Source organism: Peromyscus maniculatus, chromosome 2 (assembly GCF_049852395.1).
Source record: "Peromyscus maniculatus bairdii isolate BWxNUB_F1_BW_parent chromosome 2, HU_Pman_BW_mat_3.1, whole genome shotgun sequence".
Classification (NCBI taxonomy): domain Eukaryota; kingdom Metazoa; phylum Chordata; class Mammalia; order Rodentia; family Cricetidae; genus Peromyscus; species Peromyscus maniculatus.
In genome coordinates this window covers 171,541,226-171,561,437 of record NC_134853.1, presented here as the reverse complement: position 1 = coordinate 171,561,437, position 20,212 = coordinate 171,541,226, and the positions used below count along the sequence as shown (strand labels likewise).

The following is a 20,212-nucleotide window of genomic DNA, read 5'->3' as shown; positions in this document are numbered from 1 at the left end:
CAAGTTACACAGGTTAGATCCTGACATCAAGGGTCACAGTACATGGTACCTAGTCACATGTCCCCTGCTGGTGTAGGCCACAGCCCCTTATCTTCCCTCTCTGGTCCTCTAGGTCAAGGTCCCAGTCCCATATATGCCGGGCTGCCGACAAATGAGGATGTGATTTACCAAGTCACCTGCTCTGCAGTCTTGCCTCAGGTCTCCCAGTGACATCTAAAGACCCATGTCACTAATCTACCCCTCAGCAGTCTTGAGGCCCATTCTTTCATTAAGAGCGTCTAGGCTCTGCCCTCATTCATACACACCTAACTACAAGACCCCAGTGCGAGACTAGGACTCCCCAAGGCGTCCTTCCCCAGCAGCCACCCCGCCCCCTCTCACACCTGCTCCTCCCGTTCCCTCCTCATCCATCGTCTCCATCCAGCATAGGGCTCTCCCAGGACCATCAGTGAGGTGAGGCGTCCCACGGAGGCACTGGCCGCTTCTCTGGTCTGGACCAGGAAGACAGACCAGTTCCTCCTCTGAGCACCTCTGAGACAGTTCAGGACCCACAGTACCACCGAGATGACAGTAGATAAAGGGCCATTTACACCCAGGCTCCGAATCTGCAGCTTCCAGCTGTGTGTATGTTTGCAGTTCCCCAGTACAAGGAACCCCAAGGGACGGCCACTCACCTTGGCCACAGTCCTCCCCGTGGTAGCCAGGAGGACACTGAGTGGGACACTCGCCATTCACAGGGTTGCAGGCCACACCCGATGGGCAGGTGCAATGGTGTCTGCAGCCAGGCCCAAAGAAGCCTGGCTCACACTCTACAGAGTGAGAAGCAAGACAGAAATGTGAGACAGAGGTGAGGTTCTCAGTCGCCCAGGGATCCCCCTCTCCCCCAGAGACTCACCTGACTGGCAGTGCTCCCCCTGGAAACCAGGCTTGCAGGAGCAGCTGCCGTCCCTCGGGTTACAAGACCGTGTGTGTGACTGCTCACAGCGGCAATCCTCGGAACAGCCCGGCCCAAAGGCCCAGGGAGGGCAGGCTGCAGACAAAGAACCATAGGGGCTGCCCACTACACTAACCCCAGTCAGCCTGAGGCAGCAAGCCTGGCCTGGGCGGGCCTGTTGTAGCTGAGCCCCCTCCCAGAACATTCTAGGAATGACCACATCTGCTCGTGGTCTGGAGAAGACCTGGGGCTAAGAACCAGGGTCCACACAGCCGAAGAGCTGTCCCTGGATCATACTACTTTCTAGCTGGGCCAATCCTAGCTTTCTCCTCTCAAGTAACTCTTTTACAAATGTCAAACACTACCTTCACCCTCTCTTTCTCTGCTGATCCACTGCCCCTTCCTCCCCTGAGTGTCTGTGCACCCAGAGAGGGGGCTCTGCCAGGACCCAAGGAGTTGGCTTTGTTCCACAAGCCAAGATCAGCATCCCACAGTTTCTTGGGAAGTCTGGCCCTGCTGCCTCCATTACCAGATGAGGTACAGGAGTAACAGTAGTCTAGGGTCAGTGTACCAGAGGCCTGGAGGCCAACACAGAGTGATACAGACCCCAGCTGGTAACCTCAAGCCAACCCATCCACAGAGGCCATCACAGTGCTCCCAGCACAGTGTGAGACTCAGCACAAGGCGGATGGTCCCAGTCACACATACAGAACACACACAGCAGAACTCACCAAGATGGCAGAAGCGGCCATAGAGCCCTGGGTCACAGAGGCAGGCCCCGTAGAGGCGGTGGCACCGGCCCCGGTTAGCACAGTGGCATTTCTTACGACAATGTTTGCCATAGAAGCCCTTGGGGCAGCCTGTAGGGAACAGTTCAGTGAGAACTGCAGAGAAGAGTTGGCCTGCCACACATGGTTCTCAGATGAGGAGACGCTCAGAGGCCTAGTGCCCGGGACAAGGGACAGTGGCAGCCATGCCCGATGGGCACAGGCTGAGCCTTCCGGTGACACCTGTTGGTTGTCATGGCCAGTCCCTCAGAACCAGCAGCAAAGGAAGGAGGATGAACACACTCATCAGCACACACCTAGGGAGGTGCAAAATCTCTCCTAAGTGCCCCAACTTATGACCCACACAGAACGCTGAGTCCAACCTCTCTACCTGAGAGGTTGAAAGGCTTCATCTGGTCAGGACTACACCCAAGTCTGGAAGGCTGCCCTTCTCCAAATACCTCCCTCTTGTTCCATGCCCCTCCTACTGAAAGGGATATAGATAGTTGAAAATGAAGCCCCAAAAGATGCCATGTCCCAATCTCCAGGATCCTGAGATAAGACCACCCCGCAATGCCCAAAGACCCCCAAATCCAATAACAAATGTCCTTAGCTTACAGACAGGTGGCATTTGAGACAGAGAGAGGAAGGCAGCAAAGAGGTATGGTCATATAGGGTCACAGGCAGAGGCTGGAAGAATGGAGCCACAAAGTAAGGGTCACCCAGGGTCTGGGAAATCAACACAAGGGCTCCATGAGGTCTCCACCCCTGAAAATCTGCCTGTCTGTCCCGAGACCCCCTTTACTTTACCTGTACTGATACATTGCTGGGGGATCTGGTGGCCCTCCCCCAAGACCACAGGAGAAAAGTCTCTGGGGAGTGATGTAAATTCAGATCCTATACCTGCCAAATGTCCCTAGGGCCACCGGGAGCCTGTCACACCTACGGCTCTTCCAGTCTCCTCTCACTCCAGCAGGAGCAGTTAAAGGGGTAGAACTGAAATACTAGAGCCCCAAAGACAAAGCCCGCCCCCCCAGAAGCTTATTCCCACAAACTAATTCCTCCACAGTGCTGTAGCTACAGCTAGATAAGGATGTCAAGCATCACCCCATGAAGCCTTTCTACAAATGATGAGAATCCCTTCTACAAATCCCAACTGGCCATCCCCAGCTCTGTTTGAACATTCCCAAAGGGCTCACCACCCCCCCAGGGAATCCATTCCAAACATGTCTCCACCCATCAAACTGAGTCTAGACCTTCTATATGTAAGTCCCAGGAAGTGAGCAACAAGGCAAAACTAATGTTCCCTCCCAGGCACAGCATGAAGCCCCGGGGGCAGAGGGATGAGTCTGCACCAAGTTCCACATTGCTTCCCTTTCTCTAGACTTCCCAGAGGGGCTCCACGCACCATCCTCACAGTGGGCTCCACTGACACCCGGGGGACAGCGGCAGGCTCCTGACACCGGGTCACAGGTTCCACCATTCTGACAGATGCAGGGAGAGCTACAGTTCTTCCCAAAGGTGTCTGGAGGGCAAGCTATGGAGGGACAACAGGAACACCAGGATTACCAACAGCAGAACTCTGCAGTCCTTCTGGCATTAAAGGCACCAGTTTTAAACAACAGCCTGGAACAGTCAATATGATATCTGTGCCTCATGGCCCCAACCACACTCATGGCAGACATCACTAATCAATGACTACATCCTGACATCCAACGCCCTTTCAATCAGATGGCCCATTCAGATGAGCCTCACAGTGTGAAGAAGAGTCTAATGCCTTTCTGGTCAGGGGGCTTTGGGAGAGATAAGAAAGGCTCTGGATAAATCCATTTCCAGAGTGCTTCAGCTACTAAATTGTTGTGTGTCCCTGAGCAAGGGTCTGCTCCCATCAGATGGTTTCATAGTCCCAGCTACCTGTACAAGAGAAGCCTGCCTACTAGCTCTCCTTCGTAGACACCTCCGATAGTCTCAGATACCTGTTGGCTTGTCATTGGATCCCTAGAGACTGACTAGGAGCACCATACACCCTGCCCTGCCAGTTCCCAGAATGCCCCACATGCTAGTACCATGCCTAGTACAAGGGACAAGGGACAGTCAGTTGACTCTTATCAAAGGGAGGGGAGGGAAGGAATAGTAAGATGGTGAATGGATGGGATGGATGGATGTACGGACGGATGGATTGGTACATGGGTGTGTGGATAAATGGATAGATTGGTGGGTGGATAGGTAGATGGAGGGCGTGGCACATGGATGGGAGGGTGGACATACTCAGATTCTTCTCCCCAGAGCTAGGTAGGAGGGACCATACAGAACGGATGCTCACAGCTCTTGGGGCTCACTGCCTAGACCCCACCAGCGCCTCACTCTCATTGCAGATGATCCCCGTCCAGCCCTCCGGGCAGTCGCAGCCGTCCAGGCCCGCGAAGCATGTCCCTCCGTTCCTGCAGTCATCGCAGGTCAGGCTGCAGTCATGGCCAAAGGAGTGGTCCAGGCAGACTGAGGGAAGATGGGGAGAGAGACTTCAGAGCTCGATCCCTAGCCTCAGGCCCTGGGCCAAAGAAGAGAGGGCAAGGGACATCTTAGCCTCTAAGTTCCAAGGTGAGATATGGGGGCCAGTTTAGCCCTGAATGGGCTGTACAAACTGTAAGGTGTGGACCCTCTTTGGGCCTCCCCAAATCACAGGGCAGCATGGCCCAGGACTGCAAGCTGCCATGCCCAAGGGTTGAAGTCAAGCTCATGCCTCACCAAACTTCTCAGTGAGCGTGTGTTCTCCCCGCAACTCTGCCGCCTCCTCCTCAGCCCCATAGTCATCCTGGAAGAGTTGTGGCAGCTCATCCCTGAGCACTGCAATGTGGGGCAGGGGTCGTACAAAGGGCAGCTGGCCATCCAGGTCCACCACAGACTCTTCTAGGGCTGGGGAAGGACACACGGGCCTCTCAGCCTTTGCTGCCCACGTATTCTACTCAACAACAACACTGCCTTAGGTCTTGGCTCTTTTCTCACCACATCAGCACAGAAACTGGATGCCCTGGATGCCCTAGACCCCCTGTAACACTGTGCCCTACCCAATCGATCACTTACCCGACAAACCTGCTTCCCTCAGCCTGCTGGCCCCACCCCTACCGCAGGAAACAGGACCACGTGGGGCCCACAGAGGTGATGGTAAGCCAGCTAGCATGCCAGACACGTGAACTACTGGGATCAGACACCCAGAGGGCAGTGCCTAGGGGAGGCTCACGGGTGCAGCCCCTCCGGTCCTCGTCCAGCCGGAATCCAGCCTCACAGAAGCACTGGAAGGAGCCAGCCAGATTAGAGCAGTGATGCTCGCAGCCGCTGTGACCAGAGGCACACTCGTCAACATCTGCAGACAAACAGGGCTGCTGGGGTTGTGCTCCCACGGTCAGCCTGGAGCCCCTGCCTATCCTGGCTGTACAGAGTCAAGTGCTCACCCCCTGAGCAGCTGGTAACACTACACCACCCCCCCATCCCCAGCCATGGTGCCTGCTCCAGAAGTCTTTCCACACAAGAATGAAGGGACAGTGGGCATCTGCGAGGGGAGTCATTTAAGGAACAGGCAGGAGCATGTCCCCAGCCCTATGAGGGGAGCCAGTGACTACAGGCCAGAGGGCAGGAGGGAGGGAGGTGCAATGGTGTGCGTGTGATTTAACAAGTACATGATTGTATACAAGTGCATGCTTCTGGCTACCTGTGAGACTGGCTAGCTACATGTGCAACTTGTGTGTGGCATGCCAGAGATCATAGGCAAGTTTACGTGTGTCAGAATGGATTGTATGGGTGTCCATGAGTACACAGCAGGCGCTTAATCAGTGTCCACAAGCAGAGCAGGAAGCAGGCCGACTGCATGCCCGCCTCCATGCTGACCCTGATATTTCTCCCTCGTCACCCAGCTACTACTGAGTAGCATGTGCTCACCCTCACAACCACAGCCGTCAGTGTTGAGCCGGTAGCCAGCATAGCAGCTGCACTCATACCCACCAGGGGTGTTGGCACACACCTGCTGGCAGCATGGCGAGTTGGCACAGTCGTCAATGTCTGTGGGGTACATACAGGAGCCCACTGTCACCATGGACACACATATATCCTCCCACAATCCCACAGCAACAAGCCATGCAACCCTGTGTACATGCCTATACACAATCCTACCTGACCACATGTGAACCTGCACACAATCGCTTGCTTACTACACACAATCATGCATACAGCCAGAGCCTCACATACCTGGAAGGAATCACGCACATCTGCAGTTATCACTCCTGCCCAAACTCACATTCTCACATACCTGTATCCAATTGTATATACCCACAACCACACACAAGAACAGTTACATGGACATGATCTCTCTCTCTCTCTCTCTCTCTCTCTCTCTCTCTCTCTCTCTCTCTCTCTCTCACACACACACACACACACACACACACACACACACACACACACACAGCACATGCACATGCACATGCACATGCACACCCAATGGCTATAAGGGGCAGGCCAAGGCAAGCGCTCAGAATCCTTTCGAGTTGAGCTGACGACTCTCATGAGCTCTCCTGCAGCTCCTGCTGAGCCCAGGCAGTCAGAGCAGCAGAGAGAGAAAACTTCCCAGTCACGGCACCAAACAAGCCCCAAACTGGGTGTAGCAGCGAGTCCTGGGGCTGCAGAGGCAGGGCACCCTGGAAGGAACTGGCTCGCACCAATGCAGGTCTTCTGGTCTTCATCCAGCTCGTAACCATGAGGGCAGGTGCACAGGGGTCCGGTGCTAGTGTGACTGCAGCCGTGTGAGCAGCCGCCATTGCCAGCCTCGCAGCTGTTCACAATCTCCATCTCAATCCCTGTGATGACATCAGACAGCCGGGATGTGGGACGAGGTTCAGCCCTCCCTAACCAGCCCCTGGGCACCCACACCCAGAGCTGCCCAACGGAAACTGACTTTAGGGTCTTGGGGCACCACATTAGCACCCCAAGTCCCCCCAGTCCGCTGCTCACTGACTGCTTACGGTAGCACTGCCGGCCATCAGCACCCAGCTCATAGCCTGCGTGGCACACGCATTTAAAGGATCCCTGAGTGTTGAGGCAGCCGTGAGCACACTGGGCCAGCCCCACGGCACATTCATCCACATCTGAAAGCGAGAGACAGAGAAGGGGTTGTTAGAGCCTCTCAACAGCGGGAAAAGCGGTGGTGGCCCCACGTCCCTGGGCACGTTAGCAGCTTCATAGCTTGGACAGCTTAGTGTAGATCATGCTGCCCAATACCTGCCAGGCACACCCTGACAGATTCCTGGGGTTGGAGTTCACACAAATTGTGTCTCATGTTGAGCCCAGAGGGGGTCTTCTCTGTTGTACCAGTAAAGACTTCCTAGTGCAGATGGGTATGTAGCTATCCATGTTCCCTATCCTGCAGGCACCTGGGCATCTGGCATGACATCTTGGGAGGCCACTGCCTCTCTGACAGCCCTAGGAGAACCGCACTCACTGTGAAGTCACTGGGCAAAGGGCAGACTTCCCCCAAGGCTGCTCATCCCAGACCTGCTGTCTACAGAGAAGCCGGGACAGCACCCAGCTAGGGATATAGAGGAGCACAGCCCTGGCCTTGCTGTACAACAGCAACCAGCAGGATGAAGGAAGGGATTCTAGAAACCAATGCCAAACTGTAGCCTATAATTAATGATGCATTTGACAACACTTGCCCTGAGGAAACCCAGCACTGATTCACTGGGACACTTCCTGGGGTTTATCTGTGGTCCCTTGTCCCCTCCCTCCCTTGCTCTCCTCTCCTGGGTCCTAAGGATCAGGTGCTAGGTGGGCACTACAGGAAGTGTGTTTAAAACAGAACTGAGTTCCCTCCCTTCTGCAGAAACATGACTGGGTTGTAGACAGCTCCTTGGGTCTGTTTCCCCCCCCCCCCATAACTCCCATCAGGGAGAGGAGACTGAGTGGCACCCTAGGTCACCCAAAGACCCACCCAGAAGGGTGCCTCAGGGATGCTAGGTTAGGCAAAGCATCCTACCTTCACAGGCCTTGCGGTCTGCAGCAAGCTGATAACCTGTGTGGCAGCCACAGTGGGCAAGGCCTCGGAGGTCCTGGCATACGTGCATGCAGCCACCATTGCCATCTGCACACGGGCTTCTCCCTGCACACCAGAGCCAGAGGGGTGGAGGCAAAGAGAAGAGATGGGGAAGGGGACTGACAGATGCAGGAGCCCCTCTCGGCTCCAGCCTGTGCCGTGGTCCCCCACTTGTGCGTAGCTCTGAGTTTCCCCCAAGAAGACTCCATAGCCAAGGCCAAGCTCTTAAGGCTCAGTCAAAATACCAGAGTCAGTACCCCACCAATACCCATGACTTGTGAGTGTCATGGTTCTCAAGGAACGTGGACTAGGGCAGAAAGCAAGGCCTCACCAGAAGAGGGCCTTCCAGGAAGGAGGTGGCCAGCCCAGGTCAGCTCTGGCTGTGAGCCTTGCCTGCTCCTCCCAGAGCTCTTGCTTTGAGATAAGGTGTTGAAACCGATACCAGGGCTAGAAGCCCCAAATGCTTCTCCCCAGCCCTCTGACCCAAGGACCTCATGTGATCGTCCAGCCCTATGATCCTCCAGGGCCGTGTGCTCCTCCTCCACCTTGTGAGCCCCTCAGCCCTATGACCCCGAGTTCCATGACAACACTCCTGGCTCTGTAACCTGTTCAGCCCTGTGTCCCCCAGCCCTAAGATCCCATACTTCTCCACTCACGTGGCTGGCCTGGGCTCCCTCATATCTACACTTACTTCCTACTCTGCTGGGGAGTCTCAGTACCTGCTCTGTCCCATTTCCACATCTGGAGGAGGGGCTCTGATCCTGTCCCACACATTCCTTTAGCGAAGTCCTTTTCTCATATGCAAGCAGCCCAAAGTCCTACACACTGACCTGGCTACCTCCTCTACCCAAACCTTAGATGGACATGTAGGGATGAGGGGTACTGTCTCCATCCTGAACTTCCTGCCCTGAGGACATGCCGTCCAATAGTGCTCACCATTCCTGCACCTCAGGTCCACAACAGACCAGGCCTCTCTCTCTCCCACCACCAGGTTATCACTGCATCAGGCTCTTCCCTGGATTCCCCTCCCCCCAGCTCCACAATACTTACGCACACAACGCCTGCCATCCTCCTGCAGCTGGTACTGGGGCCGGCACTGGCAGCGGTGCTGTGTCACTGTGAGCTGGACACACTGATGCTGGCAGCCACCATTTCCCAGAGTGCAAGAGCTGATGGCTAAGGACATGAAGAGCTTCAATCAGCCAAGAAGGCAGAGTCTCAATCTCACTTGAGAAAGACTGATAATGATGGCTTCCCACATGAACCCTCACCACCCAGGGGCTGGATACAAGGTAGATCAGTCCACCTCGACAGAAGTCCAGCATCCCCCCAGCACAAGACATACAACACCAGGAGGCTGTTGAGAAGCAGCTGGCGCATTCCCTGACAGCAGGCTAGGAGGCATGGTGAGATCCACCCTACCACCATGGTCCTCAGGCCAGGACAGAAGGGCAGGTACGGAGCCTCTATGAATGGCCACCTCAGCCTAAAGGCCTGGGAAATCAGAGGAAATTCTTTCTACCCCAGGACAGGCCACACCTCACACCCTATCAGAGTGTCCACTCTTCCCAGCAGCCATCGGTCATCAGAGAGACCATATCCCAGAGGGCAGTACCCTGTCCTTTCTGGTTGAACTGCTGTAGGGCATGGAAGCGAGATCCTGTCTGGCCTGGTGGGTGCCTGCGTCCTCTGTGGATGAAATCAGTTGTACCCCCAGCTGGCCTGTGGAGCTGGGGGAAGATGCTTTTCATGGCAAGGCACACAGGATGGACACTGAGCTTCACTAGCAATAGCAGCCAGCTCCTGGCATGGATTTGGTTACAATCGAGTCTCTGGCAATGACCTTGTGGTTAAAGGAAGTTAGCCCTGAGCTCTGAAGGAAAGCCACAAGAATGCTGCCCCTGGCCAGGGAGGTAAGGCTGTCTGCCTGCAAGCCTGTGCTCAGAGCTGTGTCAGCAAACCTAAGAGTCATTACTAAAGCACTCTGGGGGCCAGGCTGTACCCTAAGATGCTGCCTGGATGTGGGAACATTAACTTTAAGCAGTACTGTCCGTGGCGCGGTTTAGAGAAATGGTTAATTACTGCCTAGGAATGGGGGATTGGTACCACCGAGGACGGCACTGCAAGGCCTGGGTGCTGGCAGCGGCATGGGTCTTGTGAGCTGCCTCAGGGCTCTGAGAAGGCTGGGCTTCCTTCAAAGCAAGCTTGCTGAAAGGCCACATTTGCTCATGAAACAGGTCTCTCCTCACATGAAGCACAGCCAGAAGAGCAAGTGGAAGCCCCCTTCTCTGGGGCAAAGCCAGCCGTGGGGAGGCAGTGACCCAACTCCAGGGCCCCCAGCGTATGTATCAAGGGAGGAGCTATAGCAGTTTCCTACAGAACTGAGGAAAGCCTGCCAACCTAAGCCTTCCCCAACTCTGCTCCGACCCCTACATTGGATGGAAGCCATGCTGATCCCAGGCCTGGCTGGCCTCACCTGAGTCAGCTGTTCAGACACCAGCTCTCCCTCCAGAGGCGTCCGGGCGCCCATGCACATGGCCTCAGCTGGCCCCACATTCCTGGGGGCTCTGTTTACTTGCGCTCACCACACCAACTGCATCCCTACTCAGGACATGTAATAGAAACCAGAAGTCCATTCTGGCAGGACCAGGCAGGCACAGAGGGGCACGATGTCTCGGTACCTCGGCAGGAAAGCACCACCAACCAGGAGGGAAAGGTATTTCATCTCCAATCTGGTCATGGGCAAAGCAGCCCATGAATGAATCCACCATGGGCTGGCATTAAAGACCTGCAATTTCAGTGCAACCTCACACCCTCAGACCATCCCTGTGCTCTGCTCCACAGAACTGTGACTTCACAGATGCTCCCAAGCTGTGCACACCAGGGAGGCAGGCCAGCATCACCCAGCACATCCTTTGTGGATTCCTGGAAATGTGAGCCAGACAGATTGTCTTTTCTCTGTGCTGGGCTGCACAGCTCCAGGAATGGCCAGGGTCTGTGTGCCTGGGCCTCAGGGCTGGTGGGGACATCTCCAGGCCCCTCAAGTTGCTGAGGTCCAGCTGTAGGACACTCATTCTGGGGACTTCTGCCAGGGCCAAGGCCAGAAGCTCACATCTGGTTATGGTTCTAGAAATCAGGCCCGAGGTGAGACATGACCAAAGCTGAGTGACCTTTGGAGCAGAGGTCAGGGACTGGCCTCCCTGCAGGCAGTACATACTCACAAGCATACTCAGCCAAGGGTGGTGACACACTTGGAATCACAGTTCTGGGCGTAGAGGCAGGAGGGTTAGGAACACCCAGCCAACCTAGGCAACAGGGCTAGATAGGTCTGGCTCCACAACACACCCCATTTTCCACTTCACCCCAACTCAGCAGGGGTCTGTGATCCGTGTACAATCCTGCAGGACCCAATAGTCCTGCCCCCTAGCCCATCCTACAATTCCCAAGGTCTCACATAGGTCTCCGCCCACTTCCAGATCAGACACATATGACTATAGTTGGGTGACACTCTATATTAGCGTCTTCATGTATGTGCATGTCCCCGCACCCCTCCCCCTCCCCGAAGCCCTCTGATACGACAATGTTCAGGCTCTGCTTTAACTAAGGTCCGAAGTGGTCACACAGAGGGGCTCTGATTTCATCAGGGACCAGGCTGGCACTTTGCTTTTGGACTTACAGCCATGTGAAAAATAAAACCCTGTTGCTTAAACTCGTGTGGTGTTTCGTCAGGGCAGCCAGTACTGACCAATTGGCAAATCCAAGAGTCTGGAATTCCAACCTAGCTGGGCTGTGATTCCACTCACAACCAGCAGGAGTCACACTACTCAGGGTGGGGTGTGAGACGCAAAGCTTGGAGGAAGGAGCGGTTTTGTGGAGGAAGAGCCTGGACCTCATAGAAAATACATTTCCTACAAGACAGAGGGCTACTTGTGCCAACCTGTACAACATTCTTGGATGGATGACACCCCAAAAGGGCACTAGCCCGGTCTCAGAAGGCAGCACCTGTATTACAGGAACACTTAGGTCCTGAGCCTTGGCCTCAGAGCCTTGGAGCATGAGTGCCATGCAGTTGGCAGCCTGTGGGGTGGGGGGATGGGACGGGCACACCGGGTCTTGGGGTGGCTCTAGGCTCCAGCCTCCAGCCCCTAAACTCACCAGCACAGACTTACAAGAACCAGGCCTGCCTACCATCCACCAAGCCATGTCCGTCAGCTGCTTTTATGCAGCCCTCAGACCAGCTTGGTGGTTTGAGGCCAGCTGGAGGGTGGTGCCACAGGGTTATGGCTGTTGTCCTTAAACTGGCGTGGCTTCTGGGTGCTGAGAGCCCCCACCATGTATGGTCAGTGGCCAGAGCAGTCTGTCCTGTCCTAGGAAGCTCTTTGACGGGGCAGGAGCAGATGGCAGCACAGAGGGACTCATCACACCATGCATACATACATGCATGCATACATACATACATGCATGCATGCATACATACATACATACATACATACATGCATACATACATGCATACATATATGCATACATACAGGTAACCTCTGGGCTCACAGCTCACATCTTTCGCACCACACCCACAACCCTGGGCAGGTTTCTACTGCCAAGCCTTAGCGCCCAGCGGCATCCTCACAAGAACGGCCCAGCTTCCTTCCTCCAGAGCATTTACCTGTGGTGGTATTGTGTTCCCCAAAATATTGTGCACCCTAATAAACTTATCTGGGGTCAAAGAACAGAACAGCCACTAGATACAGAGGCCAGAAAATGGTGGCACTCACACCTTTAATCCTAGCATTCCAGAGGCAGAAATCCCTCTGAATCTCTGCGAGTTCAAGGCCCATTGGAAACAGCCAGGCATGGTGACACACGCCTTTAATCCCAAGAAGCGAGCCTTTAATCCCAGGGAGTGGTGGTAGAAAGCAGAAAGGTATATAAGGCGTGAGGACCAGAAACTAGAAGCATTTGGCTGGTTAAGCTTTTAGCTGGTTAAGCCTCACGCTTTTGAGCAGCAGTTCAGCTGAGAGCCACTGGGATGAGGACACAGAAGCTTCCAGTCTGAGGAAACAAGACCAGCTGAGAAGTTGGCCAGGTGAGGTTAGCTGTGGCTTGTTCTGTCTCTCTGACCATCCAGCATTCACCCCAATAACTGGCCTCAGGTTTGATTTTATTAATAAGAACTTTTAAGATTCATGCTACATTTACCAAAGTATCTGGTGAGTTACTAGAAGGCAGATATGTCCTGTAAGGAGGACTACTCCACCACAGATCCAATGATGGGCCTTGGTGACACTGTAGCTGACCCAAGGACAGCAGGACTGGGCCCCTCCCACCCTCCCTACCCCCACTTCAAGCCGGTATTACCACACTCACCAACCCTGCCCCTGTAGCATGCCACCCCCCTGCATGCCCAGTGTGCCTAACTGTTCCCGCTGGGTTCTGTACCCAGCTCAGGGCTTGTGCCCTCTTCCCTGGCAGCTCTGGGTTGGGATGAGACACCTCGTATGGCCTGCTGAACCTTGGTACCCTCATTTCATCTCAGCCTGCTCCCCCAAGGCCAAGCAGAAGCAGTCCCTGCCTAGTGAAGAGCCCAGGGTGGGGTCATGAGACAGTGAGAGAGACTGACCACAGCAGCTGCTCTCTTCCCACCTCTCCCACTGGCTCCGCTCAGGCCAGGCTTCCTCAGCTTCTCAAGGCTGGGAAGCTGACCTCTTGTGCAACTGTAACCCCTGCCAGGTTTGGGAAGACTGGGAAACATGGGCAGAGCTGCATCTGCGGCTCCATGGGGATGAGTTTTGCAGAAGAGCCTCTCAGTCTGCACATTTGAGCTGCCTGTGGCTTTGGCCCCAGACCCAGGATGCTGCCAGCAGCAGCCTCCAGGTCCCAAACAACCTTCCTGAGGCATCTCCTTCAGGAAGGAGCCTTGGGGGGAGACTGGGGCTTGTAAAGCCTTTACTGTCCTGATGCCTGGGGAGAGAAGGCTCGGCCAAGGCCACAGATACACACAGGCAGGGACAGGCCAAGAGCAGGGCTGGGTAGCCTTCCTCTAGTCATGTGCACACTAGGATCCATGTGACTCTGCAGTGGAACCACCATGGGTGTGTGTTGGCAGCAGAGCCCTCTCCAAGGGTGTCCATCCTGAGCCAACAGGTGTGAGATGAAGAGAGGAGAGGCCACCTGTGCCCCGGGGCTAAGCCAGTGACAAACACAGTCCCTCAGACTGGCCCCATTGGTCCTTCAACCCAGAGGACACAAGAAAACAGCCATATACAAGGCCAGGGCCTAGGTCATATTAAAAGCTACTGGATAGGCACATGCCACTCAGAGCCCCCCAGCCATGGGGAGGAGGAGGGCTCCCCTTGCAGTGTTATGACACCCTGGGGCTATTCCACTCTGGAGCTCTGTAAAATGTCACGGGAAAGTAGGAATGACAGTCCTGGACCCTCAGCCAAACCACCATCCTGGGCAGGCCCTACTTTCCATGGCCAGGGAAAGAAGGAACTGGACCTGGCCCAAGCACAGAAAGCTAGACCGGCCTCGGGCCTGGCTGCACCCCTCCCCCAAGCCCTCCCCCAGTCATCACCCCAGAAATGAGACAGAGGACAGAGCACCCCAGGAGTACCTCCCAAGCCATGGGTAGGGCCCCTTTGTTCCTGTTGGAGTGTTAGCCAGGACAGGAGACGTGTTCTTACTACAGTGGGTTGACGGCAAAGTCCTTAAAATACACATTTTTAAGAGCAGGGGAAGGGTCAGTGGTTACAAGCACTGGCTGCTCTTACAGAGGACCTGGATTTGGTTCCCAGCATCCAAATGGCAGTGCACAACCATCTGTTAACTCCAGGTCCAGGGGATCCAACCCCCTCTTCTGGCTTTGACAGGCACCAGACACACGCATAGTGCACACACATACATACAGGCAAACAAACACTCATACACATAATAAAAATAAAATTTAAAAAGAGAATGGAAATGGAACTCTTTCTGTGTTTTATTGCTATGCTTAGACCATTTGGAGCAGGGTGTGGTGGCACATGCCTATAATCCTGATGCTTGGGAGGTGAAAGCTTGAGGAACAGAAGTTTAGTGCAGCTTTGGCTATACAGTAAGCTCAAGCCAGTCTTAGCTACCTGAGACCTTGGGAGAGAAGAAAGAGAAAGAGATGGGAGAGAGAGAGAGAGAGAGAGAGAGAGAGAGAGAGAGAGAGAGAGAGAGAGAGAGAGATGGGAGAGAGAGAGAGAGATGGGAGAGAGAGAGAGAGATGGGAGAGAGAGAGAGAGAGAGAGAGAGAGAGAGAGAGAGAGAGAGAGAGATGGGAGAGAGAGAGAGAGAGAGAGAGAGAGAGAGAGAGAGAGAGAGAGAATATGAATATATATTCCCTATCCTGGTCTACTTGACCTTGGAGGTGAGTACGTGGCATAGCCTGTGTTAGATCCTCCATAGAGCCCGAGACAGAGAGAGAGAGAGAGAGAGAGAGAGAGAGAGAGAGAGAGAGAGAGAGAGAGAGAGAGAGAGAGACAGGAGAGAGAGAGAGAGAGAGAGAGAGAGACCATCTGAGGTCACTGCTCTGCATGTCCGACCAATGTCCAGCAAGACAACTGTCAGGTGGGAGGGGTCAGAAGCCCTGAGAACCCACCCACTTACAGTGTTGCAGGGACAGCCACCGGAGCAATGCAGACAATTCACAATAAACACATGCCATGAGTCCATCCTTCTGGGGCCCCACAGGTGCAGAATCTAGCCTGTCTGTCTCCAGCATAGCAATGGGTGGGGTGGGCCCAGGACCAGGGCAGGGTAAAGGGATATCCCTCCTGAGCTTCCTGAGGCCAGCAGCTTCAGGCTCCTCTGAGCAGTACCACCGGTCACTCTGGGTCTAAGAAGCATCCCTGCTGTCTGTCTGTTAATGATACATCCCGTCCTGGCCCTCTATCATCTCAGCGGGGGCCACTATCACTGGAGACAGCGAGGAGAAACACAAGGGAATGAGTGTCCTGAAGCCAACAGGGAGCCCGCAGCAGGGGTCACCCCTCACACCAATCCCCAGAATCACCTTTCTTTAAAGAGCATCCCGCCTGACAAGGGTGCCCAAGACTAAAGAGCCCACGCCACAGACTCCCAGAAAGGCCAGCGGGCAGTCGCTGGGCTCCGCTATCACGGCTGCCCTGGAACACATGGCAACATTCCTGCATCTGCTTCTACTTCTCACTCGGGCAGCTGCCTGGCTCCTGCAGCGGAGCGGACAAAGGCTGGGACATGTGTGTACGGGGTGCAACCCCCCAGGGCTGGCACATTGCCAGCCATATAGCAGCCAAGACCAGGCTGCTCAGAACTGGCCAAGCTGTCTGGATCTCCAAAGTAGAAAGTAGGGGTACCTTCCCCCAAGAACAACATAGAAGCAGAGGAGGGATCAACAGTCTCCAGGGTGCACTATGAAGTGGACGGCTGCTAACTGTTCTTACCAGCTTCCTCTGCCTGACCCTGGATGTCTCTTTAGCTGAGCTGCCAGAGGCTCTGTGTTCTCAGGAGACCACTAAACCCTTCCCTCATAGCAGAAATCCTACAGACAGCCAGGGGCCAGGGGCCAGGGACCAGGGGCCAGGGGCCCGTTTTCTGATTCCTCCTTGCCACTCTTGCAGCTCACATCCTCAGGCTTCCAGAGAAGCCCTGTTCTGCAGACCAAGAAATGCTTTCTGTTGACAGGGCCAAGGCTCAGCCTGCCTCCCTGCCACCCAAGAGCAGCCCGAGGAGTCTCCCACCCCATGTCTTGGTGGCAGCCCAGCTAGGCCTGGGTCCCTGTTGATTGATCAACCCCTGCAGATGGTCTCAATCTCTCAACAAGACTCAGCAGAGTTGCAGAGCATACACAGGCTGGGGACACAGGGACCTGCGTGAGCAGAGAATGCACTTTTTTACCCATCCAAACCTCAGCCTCCTTACCTGAGTGGGGAGGGAACAGTACCACCCTGCAGGGTGTGTTCAGGACTCCCAGGCAGCCATACTCCACAGGAAGAAGCTGCTGAGTGTATAGTCCAATGCCAGCCCACTCAGGCTTCCCTCAGTCCCTTCCCAGACCCGAGTACATTCTGAAGAGTGAGGGTCATCAGAGGCTCAGAGCCCAAAGCAGGGGATACTTACCTAGGCAGGTCCTGCCATCTGTGTGGAGCCGGAAGCCAGGTTTGCACTCACAGAGGTAAGAGCCAGGGGTATTCACACACCTGTGTTGGCAACCACCATTGTGTGCACGACACTCGTCCACATCTAGGTAGAGAGAGTGGAGTTACTGGCTAGGCACACGCCAGGCCAGGCCCATTGCATTAAACAGATGGAAGCATAAACTCAAGACCTTGTCAGACCACATCTATTTCCCGCACAACCCCAGACAGAGGCAGTGCCCATCCTCCATGGCTGGCATGCCCTAATGGGAAGAGCTACCAAATGGAAATTCAGCATGGGCCATTATCTTCTTCCTATCGAGTGCACACGACCCCAAGGGTAGGACCAGCCCAGGAGTCCAGAAGGAGACAATGAGGGCTCTCCAGGGGAGATTCAGGGTGAAGGATGGACTCAAGGCATGGACAGTGGTACCCCTCTCTCTCTCTGTTCACACAGCGCCTCCTTTCTCTTTCTCAGTGCTTCCTAAGACCTGTCTGCTTGGAGTGTGACCCTCATTCCTTGATGCCCCTTCCAGGAGGTTTTCCGGAATTTGTATGGAGAGTGCCATGAGGTACCTCAGGGCAACAATGGGGATGTGGTGAAGAGCCAACTGGCTGGCTGGCAAGGAGCTCACCTGGAGCCACAGAGGGTGCCCTGCTCTGTGTACCTGTCATAGGAGGCAGGGAAACAAAGCCACGAGCCCCTGCTTCTGTTCCACAAAGCCACTGTCACATGAGTCCTTGGCTTGAAAACAAAGGCTTGATGGTGCTAATGAGGACCCAAAATACTTCGAGAGACAGAAGAGCCAGGGCATGTAAGGGTTTCAGGCCCCACGTTACAAGAGTTAGGGTGACAACATCCATTTTATGGGGTCTAGAGAGGAGTGGTTCCTGATCTCAAATCCCTAGAAGGTCACAGAAGCACACACAGCTCAGCTGACATACGTGCCAGGGACCTTCTCAGCCAGCGGGTCTGTAAAACCCTATCTAGACAGTCTGGGCATTCCTGGGCACCACTCCTGACCCCCAACACTGTGGGTAAGGTGAACAGGCTATAAGAGCAATGGACTCTCGTCCATTCTCAGAACCCTGCAAGGGGATCTCCATCCTCCTGGGCCAGTCAGAGGGGAACAGTCAGTGTGCACAGCTGCATGCTCCTCAGAAGCCCGGGAGCCCTGCTGACCACAGACTCTCAAGCAGAAAGCAGTCTGTGAAGGAACCCTGGGCACAAGGCAGTCGTTTCTCAACAGGACCCCTCCGCTAGCCCTCCATACACAGGTGTGACAGCATGGGTCTCCCTGATCACACATACCTCCCAGTTCTCCACAGTCCTTTTAGACAGGGACAGTTACTCTAGCCTCCCTCTGTGTGCAACCAACTCCCTACAAGGGTCCCAGATCACTCCTATGAGACATCAGGCAGGGACAGGGGCTTTATCACTGTCCCAAGTGCCTTTTAAGAGGGACGCGCATAATAACTCCAGCTTCAAAGTCTTCCTACCCTTAAGGAAATGGAGGACCTACTACTGCGGGAGTCACAGTTTATAACGGAGCATGGGCTGAAGCTCCCAGCAGCCCCAGCACTGCCATCCTCCAGAACCCACATCTAGACACAGCAGGTCCATCGCAGACTGAAGGGTTTCCCCCAACACATCCCCTCAGCCCTGTCAGCCAAGCTTCTTCTGAAACGAGACAAACCCCTTTGACAGAAATAACTGACATTCTGAAAGCAGGGCAGGACCCTGCTTGCTTCATCCCAAAGTGGACCACAGGGCGGCAGCACAGAGCAGTTCTCAAACAGTTTGGAGGGCCTCTGAGGTGCAGAACCTACAAGTAGAGCTTTAGCTATGACCTGGGGAGCCACAGGCTCAATAGTCCTTAAAGTTAGCATGGTAGGCTAGATAATGTCCCTAAAGATGCTCGCAACCCCATTCTCATGACACCATTCAGCAAAATGGAAGATGAAGACAGGACTGTGCAGAGGATGTTGACTTGGGAAGAGTCCTGGATTATCTGGACAAACACAAGGCCACCACAAGGCTTACAGGGGAATGGGAGGGTCAGAGAGAGCAAGGGGGGGAGGGTGGACAGGTCTGTCACTTCCGCACTGAGTCCAGGCCTCTGTGCACCAGGAGGGAGAAGACACAGGTTCTCCCAGGCTTGTTCGATGCTTACATCTCAGTTCTAGCCTTTTTGGGACTCCCACCTCCACCACCACCAGGTAATTAGTTGAGTTTAATTGTTTTAGTTTGAGATAGGTCTCATATAGCCAAGGCCAGCCTCAAACTCACTATGTAGCCAAGGATAGCCCTGAACTTCTAGCCCCTGCCTCCACCTCTTGAGTGCTGGAGTTACAGACACAGGCCACTACATCTAGTTTTTAATGCAGCACTGAGAATGGAACCCATGGTTTTGTGCACATCAGGCAAACACTCTACCAACTGAGTTACACCCCAGCCTGCGTCTGTATTGTTTTAGGGTCCCAAGTGGAAACCGAACTTAAAGAGTGGTCATAAGAAAAAAATACAGAGTACAGATAAATCTCTTGTGTAACTCAGGTCACGTGAGCTGCTACTCCATGAGCCCACAGTTTCTAGCCTGGCCTCCATGAGCCCACAGTTTCTAGCCTGGCCTCCATGAGCCCACAGTTTCTAGCCTGGCCTCCATGAGCCCACAGTTTCTAGCCTGGCCTCCATGAGCCCACAATTTCTAGCCTGGCCTCCATGAGCCCACAGTTTCTAGCCTGGCCTCCTGGCCCAGCAGTACTTGCTGGAGGTCATCTGCATGGCCAGGCTCACAAGAGCTATCTGTACCCTGGCATGCTCAGAGGTTAGGTTCCCTGGAATTTCCTCATCCCACAGGCCCATGCCCCAGGACTGTGCTACACCTTCCACACAGAGACAGTGCAGCTGGGGTCACACTGAGCCATCCTGAGATGCTCCAAAGAGCAGAGCCCCCTAAAATAGCAGGGATAGCTGGGATGCCACTATAGCACAGACACCCTCCTGCTGACCCAACAAGAATGGCCCTGAGCAGAGTGTGCACCCTAACATGACCTGAGCATCAGAATGGGACCTGCTTGCTCGAGGGGCAATGTCTGGTAGCAGCAAACCCGAGAGTACCAGGGAAGGGTCATCCAGCTGGGGGAACTGGAAAAGTAATTTTAAGTAGTTCTGCCCCCATCTGCTGTGACCAGTGACTGGGGACTTGGCAGCCTCGTGACAGGATCCGCAGCACATGGCAACATCGCTGTGCCAACCTGGGCCAGTTCCCTTGGGAGCTGAGTAAGCCTGTAA

At 54.6% G+C, this 20,212-nt stretch overlaps 1 protein-coding gene across 4 annotated transcripts in view; it reads right to left on the bottom strand.

The window, feature by feature from the left end:
- Positions 1-20,212, bottom strand: part of Megf6 (multiple EGF like domains 6) — a 101,539-nt gene that overhangs the window by 15,290 nt on the left and 66,037 nt on the right. For all 4 annotated transcript variants that reach the window (XR_013049513.1, XM_076565793.1, XM_076565792.1 and 1 more), the window contains 13 exons: positions 16,901-17,023; positions 8,828-8,953; positions 7,721-7,843; positions 6,711-6,833; positions 6,408-6,545; positions 5,635-5,754; positions 4,940-5,062; positions 4,447-4,614; positions 4,066-4,197; positions 3,110-3,238; positions 1,666-1,794; positions 896-1,030; positions 675-809 (listed from right to left, as the gene is read on the bottom strand). Coding sequence is in view for 3 of the 4 variants with exons in the window: in XM_076565793.1 (XP_076421908.1) it covers positions 675-809; positions 896-1,030; positions 1,666-1,794; positions 3,110-3,238; positions 4,066-4,197; positions 4,447-4,614; positions 4,940-5,062; positions 5,635-5,754; positions 6,408-6,545; positions 6,711-6,833; positions 7,721-7,843; positions 8,828-8,953; positions 16,901-17,023 (1,704 nt within the window). In the remaining variant the exon portion in view is untranslated. The remainder of the gene's footprint in view (positions 1-674; positions 810-895; positions 1,031-1,665; positions 1,795-3,109; positions 3,239-4,065; positions 4,198-4,446; positions 4,615-4,939; positions 5,063-5,634; positions 5,755-6,407; positions 6,546-6,710; positions 6,834-7,720; positions 7,844-8,827; positions 8,954-16,900; positions 17,024-20,212) is intronic.